This window comes from Danio rerio, chromosome 19, assembly GCF_052040795.2.
Source record: "Danio rerio strain M-AB ecotype USA chromosome 19, GRCz13ab, whole genome shotgun sequence".
Taxonomy (NCBI): domain Eukaryota; kingdom Metazoa; phylum Chordata; class Actinopteri; order Cypriniformes; family Danionidae; genus Danio; species Danio rerio.
The window spans coordinates 11867501-11890000 of NC_141039.2; the positions used below are offsets into that span (position 1 = coordinate 11867501).

The following is a 22500-nucleotide window of genomic DNA, read 5'->3' on the forward strand; positions in this document are numbered from 1 at the left end:
TAATTACTTAAAACCCTCCATATGATTAATCCAGATACATGTCTTATTTTAAGAAGAGGAAATCGTGTATAAAGAAGGCTATCGAGCTTTAGTGCATTGTTCATTGTGTCAGGATTTTACAGACTGATATGTGAGATGCGGATGGAGGATTATAAACACTGTAAAACTACAGGCAAGAAATACAGTTCAGGACAAACTTGTTTTCTCCAACAGAAACAAAAAAAAGTTTCTAAAATTATGGTTTTGAAGTCACAGTTTGGTGTGTTTTCTGTACACCACTCGAGTGAGTTAACTGTAGTTGTTTGTATTCGTTTAGTTTTATATGACCTGCTGAACAAATTGTGGCTCTGACTTAAAGAGCACATAGTTTACCCCTTTTTTTAAATTTAATAATATTATTATGGTTCTTCTGAGTGTGCCAGGTAAGGTTCAGTTCAAAACACAGTTCAGATTTTTTTATTATAATGTGTTAAAAAGTGTTATTGTGGGGGCGTGTACACAGCTCGCTGTTTTAGGTGTGTGTTGCTTCACATGAAAATAAGTTTTGACTTTCCGCCCAACGTAACAAGGGGACAGAGCCAAGAGCTCCCCCTGTTCTGTGTTCGGCAACAGACAGGCAGACAGAGAGAAGCAACACGAGTGAGAGAACCAGCATTCAGCCGTACATGTACAACTCGAACACAGACTAAGCAGAGAGTACAAAATCATTTGTCTTTTTATAGATTTACAGCCAACTGTGTACTAGTTTAAGGTTTTGAGCTTGTACACCGAAACTAATAAACCACGCACACTGAACTAACTTTGAATTAACTCAGAGCCGCGACACGGAACACCAGACATGCTCATTCGCATGTTATTTAAAATTAAACTATTCAAATGGCGCTCTGTGGCGTGGCAGATATACGAAGTGTCCTGAATTGTGGCTGGGCGCTGCGGACTGCTGCCGTCTGGAAGAAGGGCCGTTGTGTGTACCCTGACAGAAAGCTCGCATTTTCTAACTGCACCTATTAAGATCACAGGGAGCTTCTGTGGCCGCGAGAAAAACGGCTGAAGTTTAAGGTAATGAAAAGTACACATGTTTGCAAACCTACCTAAAGGTACAAACAATAATTCCGATTAGAGCAATCATGTGGTGAGCGTTGATCTTGTGTTGAGCCCAATGAGCCTTGCATCTAAAAATAGAGGAAGGGTGTTCCTTTAGTGACATCGCTTTGACTCACACGCTGAAAATGGGGGATGTAAAACAACAAACTGAGGATATGGTGATGCCTGCCTGTCAATCAATATTGGTGGGCGGGGGGACCGCACTCCTACATCAAGCTGCGGTCGATCTAAAAACCGTTCCAACTGGTCTGCCGTTTTTATTTTGTTAAATTGAAAAAAGGGACTGGGTGTGTTTATATCATCCCAATATGACGGTCTACACACTATACTTACACACATGTCTATCCAAACATATAGATATTTCTTATGTATAAAACAATCCATCTCAGCTGATACTGCAAATCAGGGGTTTCCAACTCTGAAGCCCTGCAGGGTTTAGATGGACATCCGTAATCATACATCAGTAATCGAATGATTTGCCTTAACGTCAACATTTCTTTTAGAGTTTCATGTAATTTTGGGTGTTTCATTTTTTAAATTTGTCTACTTTAACTGCAGTTCTGCACTTTCACTTTCATTCAGGAACATTTCATGCATGTCCCCCATGACAAACAAGATATTGGATGTGAGTATGAACTGCTGGAAGAGGGCTGTTTTAATGGAATTTGCTACTGCATGCCGTATGGGGAAAAAACTTGCATTTTGGATGCAGGTGTCTGTGGTCCTTTTCTGACTCGGTAGAATCAGAGAATAGTGTCAAACCGCCGTGTGTGTATAGACTATCCTATCACATAATGCAGTGAAAATCCTGCATGACGTTAATAGTTTGATTGCAGTGTTTATATGTCTTAAAACTCGTCCATAAACTCGTCCTACTCCAGGTCTCAATTTTATATCTGTTTAGTTTGATTATGACCTTAATCTAATTGTTTTTATGGTGGACTCTTAATCAGGGTATTATCTTAATTGTATTAAATGCAGATTACTGGTGTCGATGTACAGTTGAAGTTAGAATTATTACCCCCCCTTTGATTTTTTTTTCTTTTTTAAATATATTTGCCAAATGATGTAAAGGCAGAGCAAGGAAATTTTCACAGTATGTCTGATAATATTATTTCTTCTGGAGAAAGTCTTATTTATTTTATTTGACTAGAAAAAAAAGCAGTTTTTAAATTTTTTAAAACCATTTTAAGGTCAATATTATTAGCCCCTTTAAGCTTTTTTTTTTTGATATCCTACAGAACAAACCATCGTTCTACAATAACTTGCCTTATTTTACTAACCTGCTTAGTTAACCTAATTAACCTAGTTAAGCTTTTAAATGCCACTTAGAAATGTCCAGAAACTTTCTAGTCAAATATTATTCATCATGGCAAAGAAAAAATTTAACTTAAGTTATTAGAAATGAGTTATTAAAACTGTTATGTTTAGAAATGTGTTGGAACAACTCTGTTCTCTGTTAAACAGAAATTGCAGAAAAAATAAACAGGGGGCTAATAATTCTGACTTCAACTGTAAATGCACTCAATCAGTACCGGTAGGTTTCAAATAAGCCTGAAAGACTCGATTAGTTTGATCAGGTGTGTTTAATTTTATTGTTAAAGCTAAATTGTGCACGTCCCCCATATATATATATATATATATATATATATATATATATATATATATATATATATATATATATATATATATATATATGTCTGTGTGTGTGTGTGTGTGTGCATATGAATTGAATTGGGTAAGCTGAATTGTCCGTAGTGTATGTGTGCAAATTAGTGTGTATGGATGTTTCCCAATGATGAGTTGCAGCTGGAAGGGCATTTGCTGCGTAAAACATATGCTAGATAAGCTGGCGGTTTATTCCACATTCTACTGTCGCAGATTAATAAAGGGACTTTATATATATTAATAAAGGGATGTTTTTGTTTTATAATTTTTTTACTGGATGTGTTTTAGCTATTACTGTAATAGTCTTAGATATAGTTTGTGTCTGAATTTGTATTAACATTTTGTGTAATGTTTCAATGCTTAATAATAATCATTAATAATATCATATATATATATATATATATATATATATATATATATATATATATATAGATAGATAGATAGATAGATAGATAGATAGATAGATAGATAGATAGATAGATAGATAGATAGATAGATAGATCATAATATTAAATATTATTATTAATAATAATAATAATAATAATAATAATAATAAAAAGATCCAGTGGTTCCCAAAACCATTTCTGAGGACTGTCATACTGAACCTTTTGGATGTCTGCATCATCTGAAACACCAATTTCAGATCTTGCAGTCACTTTTGATGAGTTAAATCAGGTGTGATTGGAGGAGACATGCAAAATGTGCAGTTTTGGTGGCCCCCCGGAGCATGTTTGAGAACTACTTTACATTTCATTTTATTAACCAATTACATTTAACTATTTTTAACTTAATTTATTACAGCTTTCAGTAAAAAAATGTTATTAAGCCAGTGGTTATTTTTTTTACAATGTACATACAAGGGAAAATGATTATTATTTTTTTTTAGATATGACTAACAGAGGACATTTTCGCGTCCTGTAATATACTTTTCTTCTGGAGAAAGTTTTATTTCTTTTAGATCTTGCAAAATAACTAGTAAAATATTATGTATTGCCACCATGGCAAAGACAAATATATTATGTTGAAAAAATGTTGAAAAAAAAATAAACGCTCTGTTAAACATCACTTGGGACATAATTAAAATTTCACAGAAGGGATATTCATTTTGCCTTTAAATTTATATAATACTAACATTGTACTGTGGATGTTAAAATAGCTCAGTCAGCTGGTATACTATACGTCCTCCGTCTTACCTAATTTACAGAGCCAGCAGGTCAGAATCCACAGGGCCACCAGGTATGGAGTCTCTACATGATGCCATTTCCAGGTGACGATGGGTAATGTGGTGATAGTGGCAGAATGACTGCTGTTGCCTGAAGAAGCAGAACCTTCAGCTGAAGATCTTGAAGAGTAATTCTGCTTTCCTTCAGCACCATAGAAATCTAACCCCGCAGCAGCCTCATGTAATGCACCGGAGACCACCAAAAATGCTAGAAGAAGAGTAGAAAACGCCATATCAGAACGCTACTTGAATAAACAGTCTCTCTTTGTTGCAGTCAATCTTGAATCGTGGTGTTTCAGGAGGTTCTTCAGACTCAGTCAGACTGAGATTGACTCCTGAATGATGTCCATTTGTTCTCTTTATTGTCCCTCCTCTCAGAAAATGAAGATTGATGTGTGGCTCCTCCCTGGTATCTTTCACAGGTGTGTGTTTATGTGTGTGTGGGACTCACCTGTAGGATCTTTGTTCTCAGAGTGGATGATAACAGAGGTTTATACATATGGCAAAGAGCATTGTGTCTTAAAGAGCAGATTGGCATGAAAGCTTCGACTGTTCTAGTGTTTTAAAATTCACATTCTACATTCTCCATTCGTCTTAATCGTAATCGGATAAGCCAAATCTGAAGGGGTAGTTCACGCAAAAATTAAAAATGACCTTATTTATTCTCCCTCACGTGGCTTCAAACCTTTATGAGATTCTTCTGTTGAACTTAAAGAAGATGTTTTGAAGTATGCTGGCACTAATTGACTTCCATAGTAGGAGATTAAATTACTGTGGAAGTTAATGAGTGCTAGCTTTCAGCATACTTCAAAATATCTACTTCTGTGTTGAGCAGAGGAAACTCGAACACGTAAAGGATAATTTAATGACAAATTTGTAATTATTTTTTTGGGTGAACTACACTCAAAATAATAACCTTTATTGTTTGTTTAACCTACTTATTAAAATTGAGCTGAAACAACACAATTGCTGAGTTTTTTTGGCAGGGGACGACTTAATTATTTGATGTTCAATCCACTTAAATTTGTTAAAGCTAATATGTTATTAATTAATTCCTTCAGACAAATGGATTGTGTGGAACCCAGCATTTTTACAGTGCATCCCTTTAATGACTATTGTGTTTTTTGTGTGTTTGTTTTTGTACAAATAAGTAAGCTTATGGCCATTCCAGCTTATTCTCGTCTGATCCCAGAAGATAAGCAGGGTTAGACTCGGATGGGAGACTGCCTGGGAATAGCAGGCGCTGTATGCATTAGTGGTTCATTTCGCTGATAGGAAGGGAATAAACCCTGAGTAAGTGAGAAATAAGTAAACATCTGTAAAACAAGGTCGATTTACTTCCTAAAACGAGTTCAGGTAATTTGGTAACTAATTAAATTGTGTTTGTTTTTTCTTTAAGCATAAGCATCACTAACTTTTGTTAGACACTTAAAATGAACTCAAAAATGATCTGAAAGTAAGTGCTTTTTACCACAGTTTTAATTCGTTTTTTTTTTTTTGACAAATATCTTGTTTTTTTTTCTTCTTATAACCATAAAGTTAAAAAATATTCTGGGAAAATGCCTTTATGAATAAATACATTTATTCATTACAGATGTTAAAAGAAAGATTGTTTGATTTAATTGAAACTGACTTAGCGTCACAGTGGCGCAGTGATCACCTCATAGCAAGAAGGTCACTGGTTTAAGCCTCGGCTGGGTCAGTTGAAGTTTCTGTGCGGAGTTACTTCTGTGCATGTTCTTCCAGTGTTCGCGTGGGTTTTCTTCCGGTTGTTCCGGTTTCCCCCACAAGTCTAAAGACGTGCTATGGGTGAATTGGGTGAGCTAAATTCTCTGCAGTGTATGTGTGTGCATATGAATGTATGGGTGTTTCCCAGGGATGAGAAACACGGGAAGGCCATCTGCTGTGTAAAACATGTGGTGGATAAGTTGACAGTTCATTCCGCTGTGACGACTCCTGATTAATAAAGGGACTAATCCGAAAAGAAGAAAAGGAATGAATGATTTTTAATCTGTAACCACAAGCCTGCTGTTCTTGTGTGAATCTACCAGAGGCTGTTGTTGACTGATTGACTGAATCACTGAATGACCAACCGACCGATAACCCCACCACCCCCTTCCCTAAACCCAACCGATAGTGTTTAACCTCTTGCCATTCGCGCCTGCTGTTCTCTGTTCACTGTCGACTGACTTACTTAATGACTGACCGACTGACCGATTGACTGACCCACCATCCTCCTTCCTTAAACCCAACCAATAGTGTTTTCAAAAGCACTGATTGACTGATTGATTTTACCACGTTTTTAGATTTGACCATAATCTCACCCCTGTTTTTACCTGCTCTCTAAAACCGTTGTTCGCCAGACTCGAACCCTGTTGCCGTGGTCAACTCCTCTCTGTGTCTTAAGTCCGCTGATGTACGCGGCAAGCTACTGGATAAACTGGTAACAGCGGGAAAGCTGTTAAGCGTGAAAAGGAATGGTGTCATACTGCCCGGTAGCATTCGTTTTAATGACAAAATGCAGCCATATGTACTTCTGGCTACATAAATCATGATCTCCAGAAATGTGTATAGGGCTGGGTTTTCAGAATGAGCCTATGTTGCAAATTTCTCTGGTGAGTGCCATTTGCACCTGCTTTTCTCACATAAATCTATCAGAGGACGCTGTCGACTGACCTACTGACCGACAAACTGATCCCCCACCCACTCCCTTCCCTAAACCCAACTGATAATGTTTTAAAAAGCACTGATTGACCAGCGCCCATCCACCTCTCTAAACCCAACCGACAGAGTTTTCAAAAGCAATCCAAAAAAAGAAAAGCCCTGGCGGCAGTCTGATTTTTACCACGTTTTCAGATTTTACCACATTCTCACCCTGTTATTTACTTGTTTGTTTCAATGTTTTCGGTTTGTTTTTGTCTTTCCAGCTTTCTGGAACCGTTCTTTACTAGACTTGACCCCTGTCATCACGGTCAACTCTGTGCCTCAAATCCTTTGGCGTAATCAGCGAGACAAACTAGTAACAGCAGAAAAAAGCCATCCATAATAAGGTAAGTGGTCATCTGGTACGCACGAAAAGAATGAGCGTCATACCACCCCGTAGTGTTCATTTAAAAAGTAAAATGCAGTCATACGTAGCTCTGGCTACATAATTTGCCATCTCTAGAAATGTATAGGGCTACGTTTTCAGAATGAGCCTACTGTATGTTGCAATTCCTTCATGCTTTCCAAACACAAATCGATTAAGTTAACTTATTAAGTTAATAAATTTAAGTCGATTGAACATAAAAAAATTAAGGTATCCCAAGAAATCTTAATAATTGTGTTGTTTCTACTCATTTTAAATAAGTAGTTTTTGTTTTGAGTGTAATGGGGCATTTTGTATGAACACATTGAACGGATGCACAAGTTCAATTCCATGTGAAAGTAGCTGGTTTGTTTTTTGTTTTTTTTTTTTTTAAGTGAAACACACCCTGCTCCCTCATAACACTGGAAGAGACGTCCATGAGCTCTGTATGGCCTCCAGGACCCCCATCATCTGTGTTTACAGGACTCAAAGAGTCATATAAAAAACTCTTCCTCAATTAGTCTTCTGACCTTTTTATGACGAATTCTGAGCCGAAGCCAGAGATGTTCTTAACATACTGATCTCTTTTAAGAAATATTATTAAAGTAGATTATTGTTTGTTGTCTAAATAGTGTTTTAGTTAAGACTCATATATAGTTAATTACACACTTTACCTTTTTTTTTTTTTTTAAATGACAGACATTTTAATATAGTTATTCCATGTTGTAAAGAAGCAATATTTGGTCTATTATTTGCTTCAGAGTGAACAGATTTGATAGTGCAAAACTAAGTTTCATATTGTTATATTAACCTACATTTTGTGCTACATAAAAATTCTGTTTCTGAAAAAGTCTGTCAAATACTTTGTCTGTGAACAATAGTATTTGAGAATGCAATGAAAATAATGGTCTATCAATATATGAAGCGGTGCAGTAAAATGCAGTATCATCTTTCCGCCTCACAATCAAAGACCAAGAGAAACTGCAACAGCGCAAGTGTTTTTGCTTTGGCATACAGGTAGAAACATTTACAGGATCAATACGGCTGTGTAACACGCTGTTCCATGGTGGTTCAGAGGCTTTAAGGACAAGTGGTGTGCGTTACAGTTCCTTATATTAAAAAAAATATTAATGTAATTACGTTTTTTGCAGTTAAAGCATAAAGCTGTTTTAAAGCATAACAGCGCAATCATTTCTGGCTTGTACTTTTTACATCATTTGCGACGTTCTTTCATTTTGTGATGCCTTTTTCTTGGAAAATGCTTATTTTCATAACAATCGCTGGCACGTGTATGCATAAGACATAAAACAGATTATCTATATTGTTGTTTGCTCTATTTAATATGGAGCTATTGTTTCATGAAATAATTAAGTGGCATTGCATTTTATTTGACAGACTGCCAAGTTTGTATGATACTAAATGGCTGTTTTTTAAACTATTGCGAGGTCACATCTTACAATTGCAACACTGGCTGCGTTTACATGGGCATCAGTAATCAAATTATTTGCCTAAATCTGAGTAAGACAATATTATGAGGAAGGTGTTTACATGAGTTACTTTTTTAAATGTTCCTTTCATGATCCCTTATAACATGTTTTAGCACATAATTTGATTAACGTCATTGTGTCAGCACGCCATCCACCTTTTTTCTGGAATTTTATGTAATTTTGGGTTTTTCATTTTTAAGTTGTTGACTTTAACTGCAGTTTGCACTTTCACTTTCAGGAACATTTCATGCATGCCCCCCGTGACAAGCGAGATATTGGATTGAGCTGCTGGAAGAGTGTTGTTTTAATGGAATTTGATACTGCATGCTGTATGGGGAAATTCGCAGTGTGAGGATAATGAATGAGCCTCCTCCTTTCAGCCTCTTTACTTTCTCTTTTCTTTACTTTAACTCTTTACTTTACACTTTTACTTTAGGGGTTAAGGATACGATGGAAACTCACACCACTGAAGAAATCCATTAGCCTACATATTTCATTTCATTTGTTAAGCACAAAGATTTGTTTTAAAACTGTTTCTAAATTCAGTTCTAACTTCCAGCAAACTAATAAATGAACAATAATAATGAAATGTGGTCAGTAAACTGAGTTATATTCAAACACACGTCCTTTTCTTTTGCACCATATGGTCCAAAAACCGACAGGTGGACAAATCTAAACTTATCTTTATAAAACAAATAAAAATATGCATATAATAGATAATACTGCTAATAATAATAATCAACATTATACAAACGCAAACTGTCATGAATAAACTGAAAAAAGCCCCCCGACATGGAGAAGGCATGGAGACAGTTTTTTATATTTATGTAGAAAATAATAATTTTTTTAACATTTTAATCTTTTAAAAAAAAATTTCATTCGTAAATATATTTGTGTATTGATGTGCATCCTGTGTGTATTAAGCATTTGGACCTGCACATGCGCATAACTAAATCGCTCTGTGCTGGACTTTAGACCAGGTAGACCAAGTTTTATCAGGTCAATGGCGCAGTCTATTTCAGTTCCTCAAAATAGCAACGCGCCAACAATGCACCCTAACACACCTCTTTTTTAGACAGACAAACCGGTGAGTCTACAAAGTGGTGCAAATAGATTTGCTATTCAAACAACGTGGTAGAAAACATGAAGATTAGGGTTGCACTGGTCTAAAAATAGCAACAAATCGCGTCAAACAAGTCTTGCGCCTTATTGCGCCGGGTTTTGATAGGGCCCTACATTTCAAAATTCTGACTTTTTCTGACAGCTGAGGGATTTCCTTTTAAGCCATGTTCACACTACTTTGTCACTGTATGTCATTAATATCTATACTGTTAGAATGTTTGTGGATGTTCCTGGCACTATTGCTGTAATGTTAGACTGTACATGTAGGCAAATCATTCAGAATGTTTTGATATATCTTCTTGGAAGTTTGAAGTGTGCACGTTGCAACATCTTGCTACTGGGATGCAACAGGGTTCAGTTCTTGGACCACTTTTCTATCTACAGCCAAATATTTCCCAAATTATGTTTAACAGAGCAAGATTTTTTTCACAGTATTTCCTATAATATTTTTCCTATAGAATTTTTTCTTCGGAAGAAAGTGCTATTTGTTTTATTTTGGCTCGAAAAAAGCAGTATCTATATTTTAAAACCATGTTAAGGTTAATATTATTAGCCTTCTTAAGCAATTTATTCTTAAATTATCTACAGAATAAACCACTGTTATACAGTGACTTGCCTAATTACACTAACTTTAAATGTCACTTTAAGCTGAATACTGGTATCTTGATAAATATCTAGTAAAACAATATGTACAGTCATCAGGGCAAAAAGAAAAGTAATCAGTTATTAAAAATGAGTTGTTAAAACTAATATGTTTCAAAATCATTCATTCATTCATTTACTTGTCGGCTTAGTTCCTTTATTAATCTGGGATCGCCACAGCGGAATGAACCTCCAACTTATCCAGCAAGTTTTTACGCAGCGGATGCCCTTCCAGCTGCAACCCATCTCTGGGAAACATCCACACACACATGCACACACACACTCATACTCTACGGACAATTTAGCCTACCCAATTCACCTGTACGGCATGTCTTTGGACTGTGGGGGAAACCGGAGCACCCGGAGGAAACCTACGCGAAGGCAAGGAGAACATGCAAACTCCACACAGAAACACCAACTGAGATGAGGTTCAAACCAGTGACCCAGCGACCTTCTTGCTGTGAGGCGACAGCACTACCTACTGCGCCACTGCCTCGCCCCTGTTTCGAAATGTGTTGAAACAAAATCTGCTCTTCGTTAAACAGAAATTGTGAAAATAATGTACAGGGGGGGCTAATTAAAATTCTGACTAATCTATCTCTAGGATCTGTCATCCATAAACATGGCTTTTCATGTTATAACATTCCAACTTCATACCTCTCATTGCAGCTTGATCTGACGATGGTTTGTAAAACAATACTTCTTGCTGGCTGAGTGACCATCATCTTCAACTGCTTGTGATTTCAGCCAACCCAAAACCTCTCCCATCTACTTGGTGCATCAGCCATTACTCCATCTAGAACAGATGGGAACAGTGGAGTTAGGATTGATGAGTTAAACTTCACAGATCACATTTCCAAAACTGCCCAGTCCTTTAGAATTACTTCATACAATATAAGAAAAAGCAGGCCTTTCCTAAAAATGCTGACAATAAGAAATCATTCTAATTTCAGTGGAAAAGGGCCTAAAAGAAGTGCAATTTGTATTGTGCTGTTAAAGGACATTGTTATTGCAATTACATGAGCGGTTAGTGCAGGGTTACAAATAAAGTCTCTTTAAGGCAAGTCATTTCACTCTGCGGCCATCTTTGATGTTAGGTATGACCAATAAAATTAAAAAACAACAACTGTATCTCTAGCTTCATTTCTAAATGTTTGAATCACACAAAATCTGCAGACACTTGTAAAAACACACATTTGGCCAGAGTCCCTCCCCCAGAGAATCGTCAGTCTACAGCGATCGATGATTGGCTCATGTACTAGAAGGCGGGGCTTTATTCACCATATTGACCATTACACTTTTCTTTATTCAAAACTATACAAGTGACACATCTTGTGTACTCTATAGTGTCAGTTTTTCTATTATTTCCACCTTGTGGTTGATTTATCTTCCATTGCTGACTAATCCAACTCTTAATTACATAATTTCAGGCTTTTCGTCATACTCTAAACAGTGTTGGGTTGTATAACCCAATGCTTGGTTGAATATGGACATTTTAAATTAAACTAGATTTAAATAGAATTTTAACCAAATGTTTAATTTTTAATTTAGTCCATATTTTCCCGATAAAAAAAGACTTTAAAGACTTTAAAAAAAGTTGTCTCTCTCATGAGCAATTTGCTTTAAGGGTTATTTTTATTTTAGGTTAAAACGACCCAGTCTTTTCAAGAGTTCACACTTAGATAATGCTCTACTATGATAGCAGGTTTGGCATGCGTTCCCGGTTCTGAAAACCGAAGACAGGGAATGAAGTTTAGGCAGGATATTTATAGTAGTTTTGGAATGATCCGATAGGCTATAGCTAATGATAAGCGATAAGGATCAGCTGTGGTCGATCACATCAAGTGCTCCTCTCGAAATTGGTTTGTGAAATTTCACTTAGTGTATAAGAATCATGAATAATTTATTCTGAACACTTGATGAATGTTTGAGTGATTATTAGCACATCCTTATTAGCACTATAAAATTAAACAAAACGTACAATGATAGCTGCGTTTACATGGACCAAACTAATCTGTTTCTAACTAACTAACTAAAATATGATCTAATATGGATAAATCCAAAATTGGGTCAATCATTGGGTCAGTCCCTGATTTATCAGGGGTCGCCACAGTGGAAAGAACCGCCAATTACTCTTGCATATATTTTATGCAGCAGATGCCCTTCAAGCCACAACCCAGCACTGGGAAAAACCCATACACTGTCTCATTTGCACACACTACAGCCAATGTTGTTTACCCTATACCGCATGTCTTTGGACTGTGGAGGAAACCAGAAATGCCAACTGGCCCAGCCGGGACTCAACCCAGCGACCTTCTTGAAGCGTTGTAACAGAGCTAACCAATTAAATTTGATTGACTCCACATTAAATTACAACAACCCAAACATTTTTAGAGTGGAGTAAAAAAAAATGCTGTCAAAACCAAACATTGGGTCAAATATGGACAATCCCAACATTGGGTTAATTTTTCCAAATAAATGTACATTACTCTTTCTAACCTAACATTTGGCTCAGTCTACATTTAACCCAGTGTTGGATTATGAGCACACTACATTTTTTTTGAGTGTAGCCCAATCTGAATAAAATCACATGTAACACCATCGGTCAGAATGAATTGGGCAAATTCGATTGAAGTTCCTTTTGATCTGTAAATATGGACACAACCAACATTGGGTAATTTGGTTAATTAAACCCAACATTGTTTGTTTATATTTAACCTAACAGTCAGTTACAGCAACCCACCATTTTTTAGGTTTCACACATGTGCAATGACAAACACTGCAATAAAGTTTGACACGTGGAACAAGCTGTTGTTGATGGATATAATAAAGCAGCTTCAAACTGACTGTTCAAACTACTTTTAACACCTGTGAGGTGGTGCACGAATGTTAATTCAGACTTTCATTTACAGATGCCTTTTGTTTGTGGGACAGGACATTTTTACAAATTTAATCATGTGTAGCACAAAGCTCACTGTAAAAATGTAGGGTTCCAGACAATTCCTTCATGTCGTCCCAACACAAATTGATTAAGTGGTTGATTGATTGTAAGTGGATTGAACATAAAACAATTAAGTTGTCAAGTAAGTTGTAAATAAATACATATTAAGGCTAATTTGCTTGTTGAAACAGACATAAAACTCTATATCCACTCAGTGTGCACATGAAGATTAAATCCTCCACAAAACCCTCATATCTTATTTAATGTTGATCTAAACACAGTTTTTGGGTTCATCAGTCAGATTTACTTAATTTTGGATTGTAATGAAGTAATTGTGACTTTTTATCTGACAATTCTACTTTTCATCTCTCACAATTTAGATTTTTTTCTAATTATCTACATAAAATAACAAAAGCTAATTGTGTAATTGTAAGTTTTCTCTAACAATTAAGAGTATATCCCTTCATTCTCATTAATTTATTTATAGTGAGAAGTCTGAATTGGTAAAAAATCTGAATTGTGGGATTCAGTGCATCTAGAAAGTATTCATAGCGCTTCACTTTTTCTACATTTTTTTTTTTTTTTTGTTACAGCTTTATTCCAAAATGAATTAAATTCATTTATTTCTTCAGAGGTTTACACACAATACCATTTAATGACAATGTGAAAAAAGAATTTTTGAAATTGTTGCAAATTTGAAAAAATAAAAAAGCTGAAAAATCAAATGTACATCAGTATTCACAGCCTTTGCCGTGAAGTTCTAAATTGAGCTCAGGTACATTCTGTTTCCACTGATCATTCTTGAGATGTTCCACCAGCTTAATTTGAGTTCACCTGTTGTAAATTCAGTTTATTGGACATGATTTGACAAGGCATACACCTGTCTATATAAGGTCCCAGGGTTTTCAGTGCATGTCAAAGCAGAAACCAAGCATCAAGACAAAGGAATTGTCTGTAGACCTCTGAAACAAGATTGCCCCGAGGCACAAGGGAAGGTTACAGAAAAATTTCTGCTGCTCCGAAAGTTGTAATGAGCACAGTGGCCTCTATTATCCGTAAGTGGAAGATGCTTGGAACCACCAGGACTCTTTATAGAGCTGGCTGGCCATCTAAGCTGAGAGATCGGGGGAGAAGGGTCTTAGTCGGGAAGGTGATCAGTAACCTGATGGTCACTCTGTTTGAGCTCCAGCGTTCTTTTGTGTAGAGAAGAGAACCTTACAGAAGGACAACCATCTGTGCAGCAATCCACCAATCAGGCCTGTATGGTAGAGTGGCCAGACAGAAGCCACTCCATAACTGGAATTTGCCATGAGGCATCTGAAGGACACTCAGACCATAACATACAAAATTCCCTGATCTGATGAGACTAAAATTGAACGCTATGGAGTGTATGCCAGGCGTTAAGTTTGGAGAAAACCATGCACCACTCATCACCAGACTAATACCTTCTCTACAGTATAGCATGGTGGTGGTAGCATCATGCTGTGATGATGTATTTCAGCAGCAGGAACCAGAAGACTAGTCAGGATAGAGGGAAAGATGAACACAGCAATGTACAGAGACATCCTGAATGAAAACCTCTTGACCTCAGACTGGGGTGACGGTTTATCTTCAAGCAGGACAATGATCCAAAGCACAACACTAAAATATCAATGGAGTGGCTTCACAACAACTCAGTGAATGTCCTTGAGTGGCCCAGCCAGAGCCCAGACCTAAATCCTATTGAACATCTCTGGAGAGATCTGAAAATAGCTGTAAAACATTGCTTCCCATGCAACAAAGGGTTTGAATACTTATGTACATGTGATTTTTTTTTATAGCTTTTTTATTTTTAATAAATTTGTAACAATTTCAGCAAATCTTTGTTTACATTGTTATTTTGGCGTATTGAGTGTAGAATTTTGAGGAAATAAATGAATTTAATTCATTTTGGAGTAAGGCTGTAACATAAAAAAAATGTGGAAAAAGTGAAGCGCTATGAATACTTTCCAGATGCACTGTAATTGTGTTGTCTTTGTAGTGTGATCAAGCATCCATGTAGGGTAAAACCGAAAAAGCCTGGTCATGCCCAAAAAGCACAATATATTTTTTAGCACAAAGAGAATTCTTGGACTTTTCACATACTCCAATATTGTACTTCCTCATTCTCTTTTCTAACTTCTTGCAATTTTTTTCATACAACAATAAAACAATGTGCAGAAGAGTTCATTCCATCTATCTCTTTTAGACATGTTTACGTCCAGTACCTGCAAACTTCTATGCTTCCAGAGCATACAGTGTGTCATTCACCCCACGTTTGAAGGTGAAGACTTACAGTATACTCTACAGTTATGACTTTACAGGCCTCATGAAACTGGTCATGTCTCAAGAACGAGGGCTTGTCCATTAACAAGCCTCCTGAGTGGCTCGCTAATATTTACTGTTAGCAGCGAAGGCCTTCAGGAAGCGGGAAAGTGCTTTTAACAGCTAATTAAGAGGAAGGTCAGAACACCATGAACCTGCACTGACCTGTATTTACACAAGAACACTCCCTTTATGTGCGCTTTACTTTTCAGTCAATCAGTGGTGCAATCAAACATTGATGTCAGGCTATAAACACTGATGCGAGTCAACTAAATGCTGCACTTCTTGTTTTAGGACTTGACGTGGGAAAAAACTTGAAAGTCAGAAATCACTGAGATTTGAAATCGTTCACAGAAATTTCCCTCAGTGTATGTTCTTAGAAAACTACATCAGCGCACAAATCCTGCCTTTAAAAAGCAAATGTGTGCATTTACTGTGATTAAGAGGGGAAGACATTTGATATTGTTCATTCATTCATTCATTCTTTTTCATTTCAGCTTAGTACCTTTATTAATCCGGGGTTGCCACAATTAAATGAACCTGCCAACTTATCCGGCACATGTTTTACGCACTGGATGCCCTTCCAGCCGCAACCCATCACTGGGAAACACCCATACACACTCATTCACACACATACACTGTGGACAATTTAACCTACCCAATTCACCTATACCGCATGTCGTTGGACTTGTTGGGGAAACCGGAGCACCCGAAGGAAACCCATGCGGACACGGGGAGAACATGCAAACTCCACACAGAAACAACAACTGAACCAGCCAAGGCTCGAACCTTCTGGCTGTGAGGCGAACATGCTATCCACTGCGCCACCGCGTCGCCACATTTGATATTTGTAAAGAATTTGATATCTAGATGTAGGTTACTGTATTTGTTAGTATGGGCTTGAGTAACATATTAATACTTCATTTATTTAATAAAATTTTGTAACATTTCTTCAAAATGGCAAAAAAATAAATAAAAATCTCTCTGATCTTCGATGACGGTTGAGTTTGCAGCTGGATATTATTGGAAAATCGCTTACAGGAACAGTGACCAACTCCGCTAGAGCGTGCCTGAAGCGCATATGCAAGTTGTCCTGTATGGAGAACCTCGCTAGATTCTCCAGTATGGCCGTGCTTCTGCTATAAAACACTCATAGTTCATTAATTTGGACAACTTTGCGGATATATTAGTTCACACAAAAATACACAAAGAAAGACGTTCACTTCACGCATAGTTTGTGAATAAACAGACTTGCGTATATACTTGCAGACATGAGCATGAGGCTGTTTTTGCACAGAGTTTGAGGTAATCAATCAGCGAACAGGAGAAAGTGCATTACTTTGGTCAGTTTAATATAGCATTTAAATAATGAAATTTAAAAAATACGGTATAAAATTGAGAGTTGATTTTAAACTCGCAGCCCACCTGCAGGATCAATGAGGCCCACTAAAGGGCCGCGGCCCACCGGTTGAGAATCCTTGATTTAGAGCAATTTTTCTTCAGAAAACGACTATTAGTCAAGGCTGCATTTCCCAAAACCATGGTTAGCCAACTAAGGTCACAAGTTGCACTGTTAAAAAACATAGTTAAGCCATTTCCCGAATCCATCGTTCCAATTAACATTTGCAAAGAATCACAAACTTGTGTGGTTGCAACAGCATCTCTCATTCATGGCTGTGTTCTATTATGAATTATCTTAGATTAACAAATGCTTTTATTTTTTGTGATTAAAAATTTAAGTTTTAAAAAGTATTTCATTACTCTTTTGAAGTTAAAATGTTGGTATCGTGTTGTATAAAAATGTATAGAAATGTCTGAAAACTTACCATATCTAGACTTCAGTTCTAGAATTGAAAGCATAAAAATGAATATACTTCAAAGACTGTTATATCTTTTCCAGTCACTTCCTACGGAAGTCCCAGTCAGACAGTTTCAGGACAGGCATTTCTAGATTTATTTGGAGAGCAGAAAAGCCAAGAATTAGGTATAAGACTTTGCAATTAGATAAAAGAAAAGGAGGAATGTCCATCCCTAATTTCAAAGATTATTATTATGGCACACAATTAGGACTATCGGTGTGCTGGTGCAATCTTGAAGTAGAGACAAGATGGAAGGAAGTAGAGAGCAAAATTCAGGAAATACCAATTCAAGCATTATTGGGTAAAAAAAAATAATAATTTCCAGATGAAGAACCAGTATCTTAACCCACTAACACAGTTTACTTTAAAAACTTGGTTTATAGTGGTAAAGGAACTTCACTTGGAAAAACAAATTAAAATTGAAAATTGAATTGGGTGGGGCATGACCCAGATTTTAAATCTGAAACTATGAATAAGAGATTTAAACAATGGGATTTAAACAATTTAGGAAACGCTTCATTTTGTACAATTATAAAAGATGGCAGAATGGGTGCTTCCAAAATTTAAAAGATAAGTTTGGTCTTCTAAACCAGTGGTTCTCAAAGTGGGGGTCGGGACCCCTTGAGGGGTCGCGGAACAATGAAGGGGGGTCGCCTGGTGATTTCCAAAAATCTACTTATTATTATTATTAGGCCATAAGAATTACCATATTTTATCCATAACCAACTGAAGAGAAACAAACAGTCGTTTATAGTTACTATAGTAGCTTATTTACTTGTTCTATTGGATTATGACCCCTGGGGTAAATACATTATATTAAAGACAGCAATAGCTTCAGATGCAGCAGATTGATTTTATAACACCAGGTTAAACTTTCTGGCCCATTTACAGCACTGACATACATAAAAAAAATATTAAACGAAGAATAGACTTTGGTCTATTGGAGTGTGTGTGTTCGCCATTGCATGCAAGTTTTCTGTATTTATAACCACCTCAGAGGATATTGGGGGTCGCGAGTCACTGGCATTGTTATTTTAGGGGTCGCGTGCTGAAAAGTTTGGGAACCCCTGTTCTAAACCAAGATCTATTTAGATATTTGCAGGACTATTATATAAAAGAAATATTGGATGAGGACTGGAACAACCAGCTTGTTCAGATTTTCATTCAGACAAGAAAAGTATGACTAAAACAATTTCTGAATTATATAGAGCAATAAATAATTCTAGAGGACTCTCAACAGACTACATAAGATTAAAATGTATGTATATATGCATATTTATGTATATGTATTATTATATTTTATTTGTTTGTTTGTTTTGTTCCCACTGGTTATATGTTCCTAAAAAATCTATAAGAAGTTAATAAAAATAAATAAATAAATAAATAAATAAAGAGAGAAATGTCTGAAAACATGACAAACTAGATTTTTGTTATGTTATGCAAAAAAAAAGTAGTCCAGATAAACTAAGAATATACCATTTTAGAGAAAGAAATAAAATAAAACTTCAAACTTCTTCTCTGATGGATAAATCTTATTAGACAATTAAAATTGGCATATTGAAATCCCTGAATTTATGTGAAGTTAGCTAAAGATATGATCTCATTGACCTCTCTGACTAAGAGTGCTTTAGTGAAGATAAGGAACTGTTTTAATAGTTTCAGCTTACAGGTGAAATTGCACACAAGCCTGTGACGTGACAGGGAGAATCAGACCAGTGAAGTTTACCAAATAAAGCGTGTTTTGAAAATAGAGTTATAATAGACTGTGTGTACATTCACACTAATGTAGTTAATTTGTTGCGTGAAAGCTGACGTCGCTCCTCTTTTAGGAATTAATGTTTGACTATGGAAATCTTAAAAATCAAAGATAAATGTAATCAGTACTGAATAAATAACTTACAGTGCTCACTCAGCATTATTGAGTTCACCCCATTTAGATCCATTTCTCAGTGAATATAGGCAATGTATTTTGGTGCATTTTAACAGATTTATTAAACAGATATATTTATTTAAATAATATTTTAGTTTCCAGACATATTTAGAAATAGAAAGCTAATACCATTAAATAAAACTACAACCAACAAAATTTCAACGAAAATCTTGATTTTTCCTCTTTTTTAAATTTGTATTTAGTATGTTTCTATAACATGAATTTGGGTTTGCTAGTTTTTGGACAGTTATTGTAAGTTATTTTGTTAGATTAGCTCCAGATTTGGCTTTAGTACTGACTAATCTAATGTATATGCACAAACATAATGTTTGTGAGGGGTGTACTTCTATATGCTACACTGTATGTCTATTAACTTCAATTTACTGGGATGATTTCATAAACATAAAGAATATAAAATGTACAGGGTTCATACGGCCATGGACAACCTGGAAAAGTCGTGGAATTTTGACATGGCATTTTCCAGACCTGGAAAAGTAAAAAAAATAACAAATAAAAAAAATTAAATAAAAAAAAAAGAAAAAACACTGTCTTGAAAAAGTCATAGAAATTAGTTTAACAAATGTCAGTAAACTAGGGCTGCACGACATTGGAAAAATCTGACGTTTTGTATTTCTGTGATATATATTGTGATGAGAATACAATTCCACAAGATGATTTAACAGGTTTATTTGGATTGATTGGGGGGATTCTGTAGAGGAGTGACTCTTCAATAATATATAGCAAATAAATTACAAGCATAGATAAATAAAATTTAGCAAAGACAAAAGTGAATTATTGTTTTCAGGTATTCACTATTCAGGTGCAGATATTGAATAATCAACACTGCATAGTCTTCATTGTATATTAGTCAATCTTTATTAAAGTTACAAAAACTGTCATGTGGCCGGATGTTTTAAAATGTGAAATAATAAAATGTTTACACAGTCACAGGCCTTAAATGGACAGTTTACTCAAAGATTATACTCACTATTTACTCACACTTCACTTGTTTCAATACTATAAGATTTATCCAATTGTATTCTTTTTGTGTTTATTTCAAAAAATAAATAAATAAAACTCATAAATGTTTGAAACAAGTGAAGGGTGTAATGAAAATGGCAAGTATCTCTTTAAAAATGCATTCAGATGATAAACTTTTACTCCATTATGATTAAACTCTGTATTAAACTATAATCTAAACATTGCATATCCTGCGATGTGTCTATTGTTGATGCACACATTGCAATCTCGATGCTGAAATTCCATATTGTGCAGCCCTAACTTGAATAAAGGTTAGTTGTCTTTACTTCTTTTCTGTCCTTGGCTAAAAACTTGCTTTTACATTGTTAGCACTACGTAAGCATTATCAAAATCAATTTTACATAGATATAAAAACTCATTTATACATAATAGATTGTGTTTCTGTGATTTGCTGTAATAAATTTAAACATCATCTTTTTCTTATTATTTATCATGTATTTGTAGACATTATGTCATAAAAGTTCTGGAAAAGTCTTTAAAAAGTCATGTTATTTTACTAGTAAAAAGATGTATGAACCCTGAATGTAGGAAAAATGTTTTAAATCATTTCTGTGCAAACAAAACGGCAAGAAAAATCTGCGACATAATGTTTCATTGATGTTCGGCGTAACATATTTATGTAAACATTATATACTGTGTCATATACTGTGGATATTTAAAATGACAATTATTTAGTATTTAGAGGCTGCGCAGAGATATAGAAAGCGAATATTTCAGTCTTCAGTGTCACACAAACCTTCTAATGCAGGGATAGGCAAATTTGGTCCTGGACGGCCGGGGTCCGGCAGAGTTTTGCTCCAACACTAATCAAAACACACCTGAACATGCTATTCTGTGTCTTCAAGATCACAGAAAGCTACAGAGAGGTGTGTTTGATTAGGGTTGGAGATAAACTCTCCAGGACACCGACCCTCTCCAGGACACCGACCCAACAATATTTGCCTCAATCTCTGATCTAATTATTTTTATCAATGCTAAAACAATCGTGCTGCTTTTTTATTTTCTTTTTTAAAAAGTGTAATACCTTTTTTTTTACAGAATTCCTAACTGAGTAGAAAGTTTAAAAGAGCAGCACAGTCCCACACTCAGTTCTGTTGATCAGATTATCAGCAGTGCAACATAAACACTTCACTTTCACACTCTCGGTGGCTGTTCATGTTGACACTTGCCTGACTTCACATCAGCAAACATACCTGTTGTCTTGTCCAGTCTCTCTGCCATCTTCCAGCCGAATGGCTCTACTTCCCACCTGCTAAAAAAAAACAGACTTTCATTATTTTCCTGTGTTAGGTTGTCCTCCTATCTCTTAGTTTGTTGCTTACCAGTTTCATTTCACTTCTGTATTCAAATTGACTTAGTTTTGATGATAAATATTATCATATTATATCCTATTACACTGATAAAGGTTTGTACAGATGATTGCACAGACATTCATTTATACTTAAGGTTTATGCACTTCATATGTTACCTTTTTCCCCTGTTTATTTGAATTGCATTATGTGACATAAGTCTTTCTTCTAACCACTTTCAACCTTGAAAAAACATTTTTAAAAGTGATATATTGCCTGGGTTGGTGTTGTATATTAAATTTGTTATAGTGCGGATGGAAATAAAGATGAAGTTACATACGAAATTAAATAAGAAAAAAATGTAATCATAGAAAAAATGTATTATAGACAGAAAGGCCAAAAATAACAGCACCTGCCTAGTGTGTTGTTGGTCTTCCACATGTTGACAAAATATCACTGACCCGCACACACAAGGCATGGGCTGTTTTTGAAATCATACCTTATTATAAAGTGTTTCCCAACTCAAAGTCAAGATCACCTATATTGCTCGAAATCTTTTACAATGTAGGAGTTTTAGATAGACGAAGAAAGGAACACAAAAAGCCAGTATTTCAGTTTATATTTGATAGATCAGATTTTTGTAGTTAGTTCTATTAAAACAAATTCAGTTTGGTTTACTATAAATGTCACTACTGAAAGACAATCCAGTAGACAATCCAAAGCCCCAACATGCCGTCACTCACCCTAGCACCCTAATTTAGCTGATCTCTGGGTCTGGCAAAGGC

At 35.7% G+C, this 22500-nt stretch overlaps 1 protein-coding gene across 5 annotated transcripts in view; it reads right to left on the reverse strand.

Moving 5' to 3' along the window:
- Positions 1-22500, reverse strand: part of slc9a3.2 (solute carrier family 9 member A3, tandem duplicate 2) — a 105036-nt gene that overhangs the window by 29662 nt on the left and 52874 nt on the right. For 2 of the 5 annotated variants that reach the window (XM_087294827.1, XM_087294826.1), the window contains 3 exons: positions 21620-21678; positions 10970-11108; positions 3966-4202 (listed from right to left, as the gene is read on the reverse strand). In XM_087294827.1, the coding sequence (XP_087150953.1) occupies positions 3966-4202; positions 10970-10976 (244 nt within the window). In that variant the 5' untranslated portion in view covers positions 10977-11108; positions 21620-21678. 5 annotated transcript variants of the gene reach the window in all.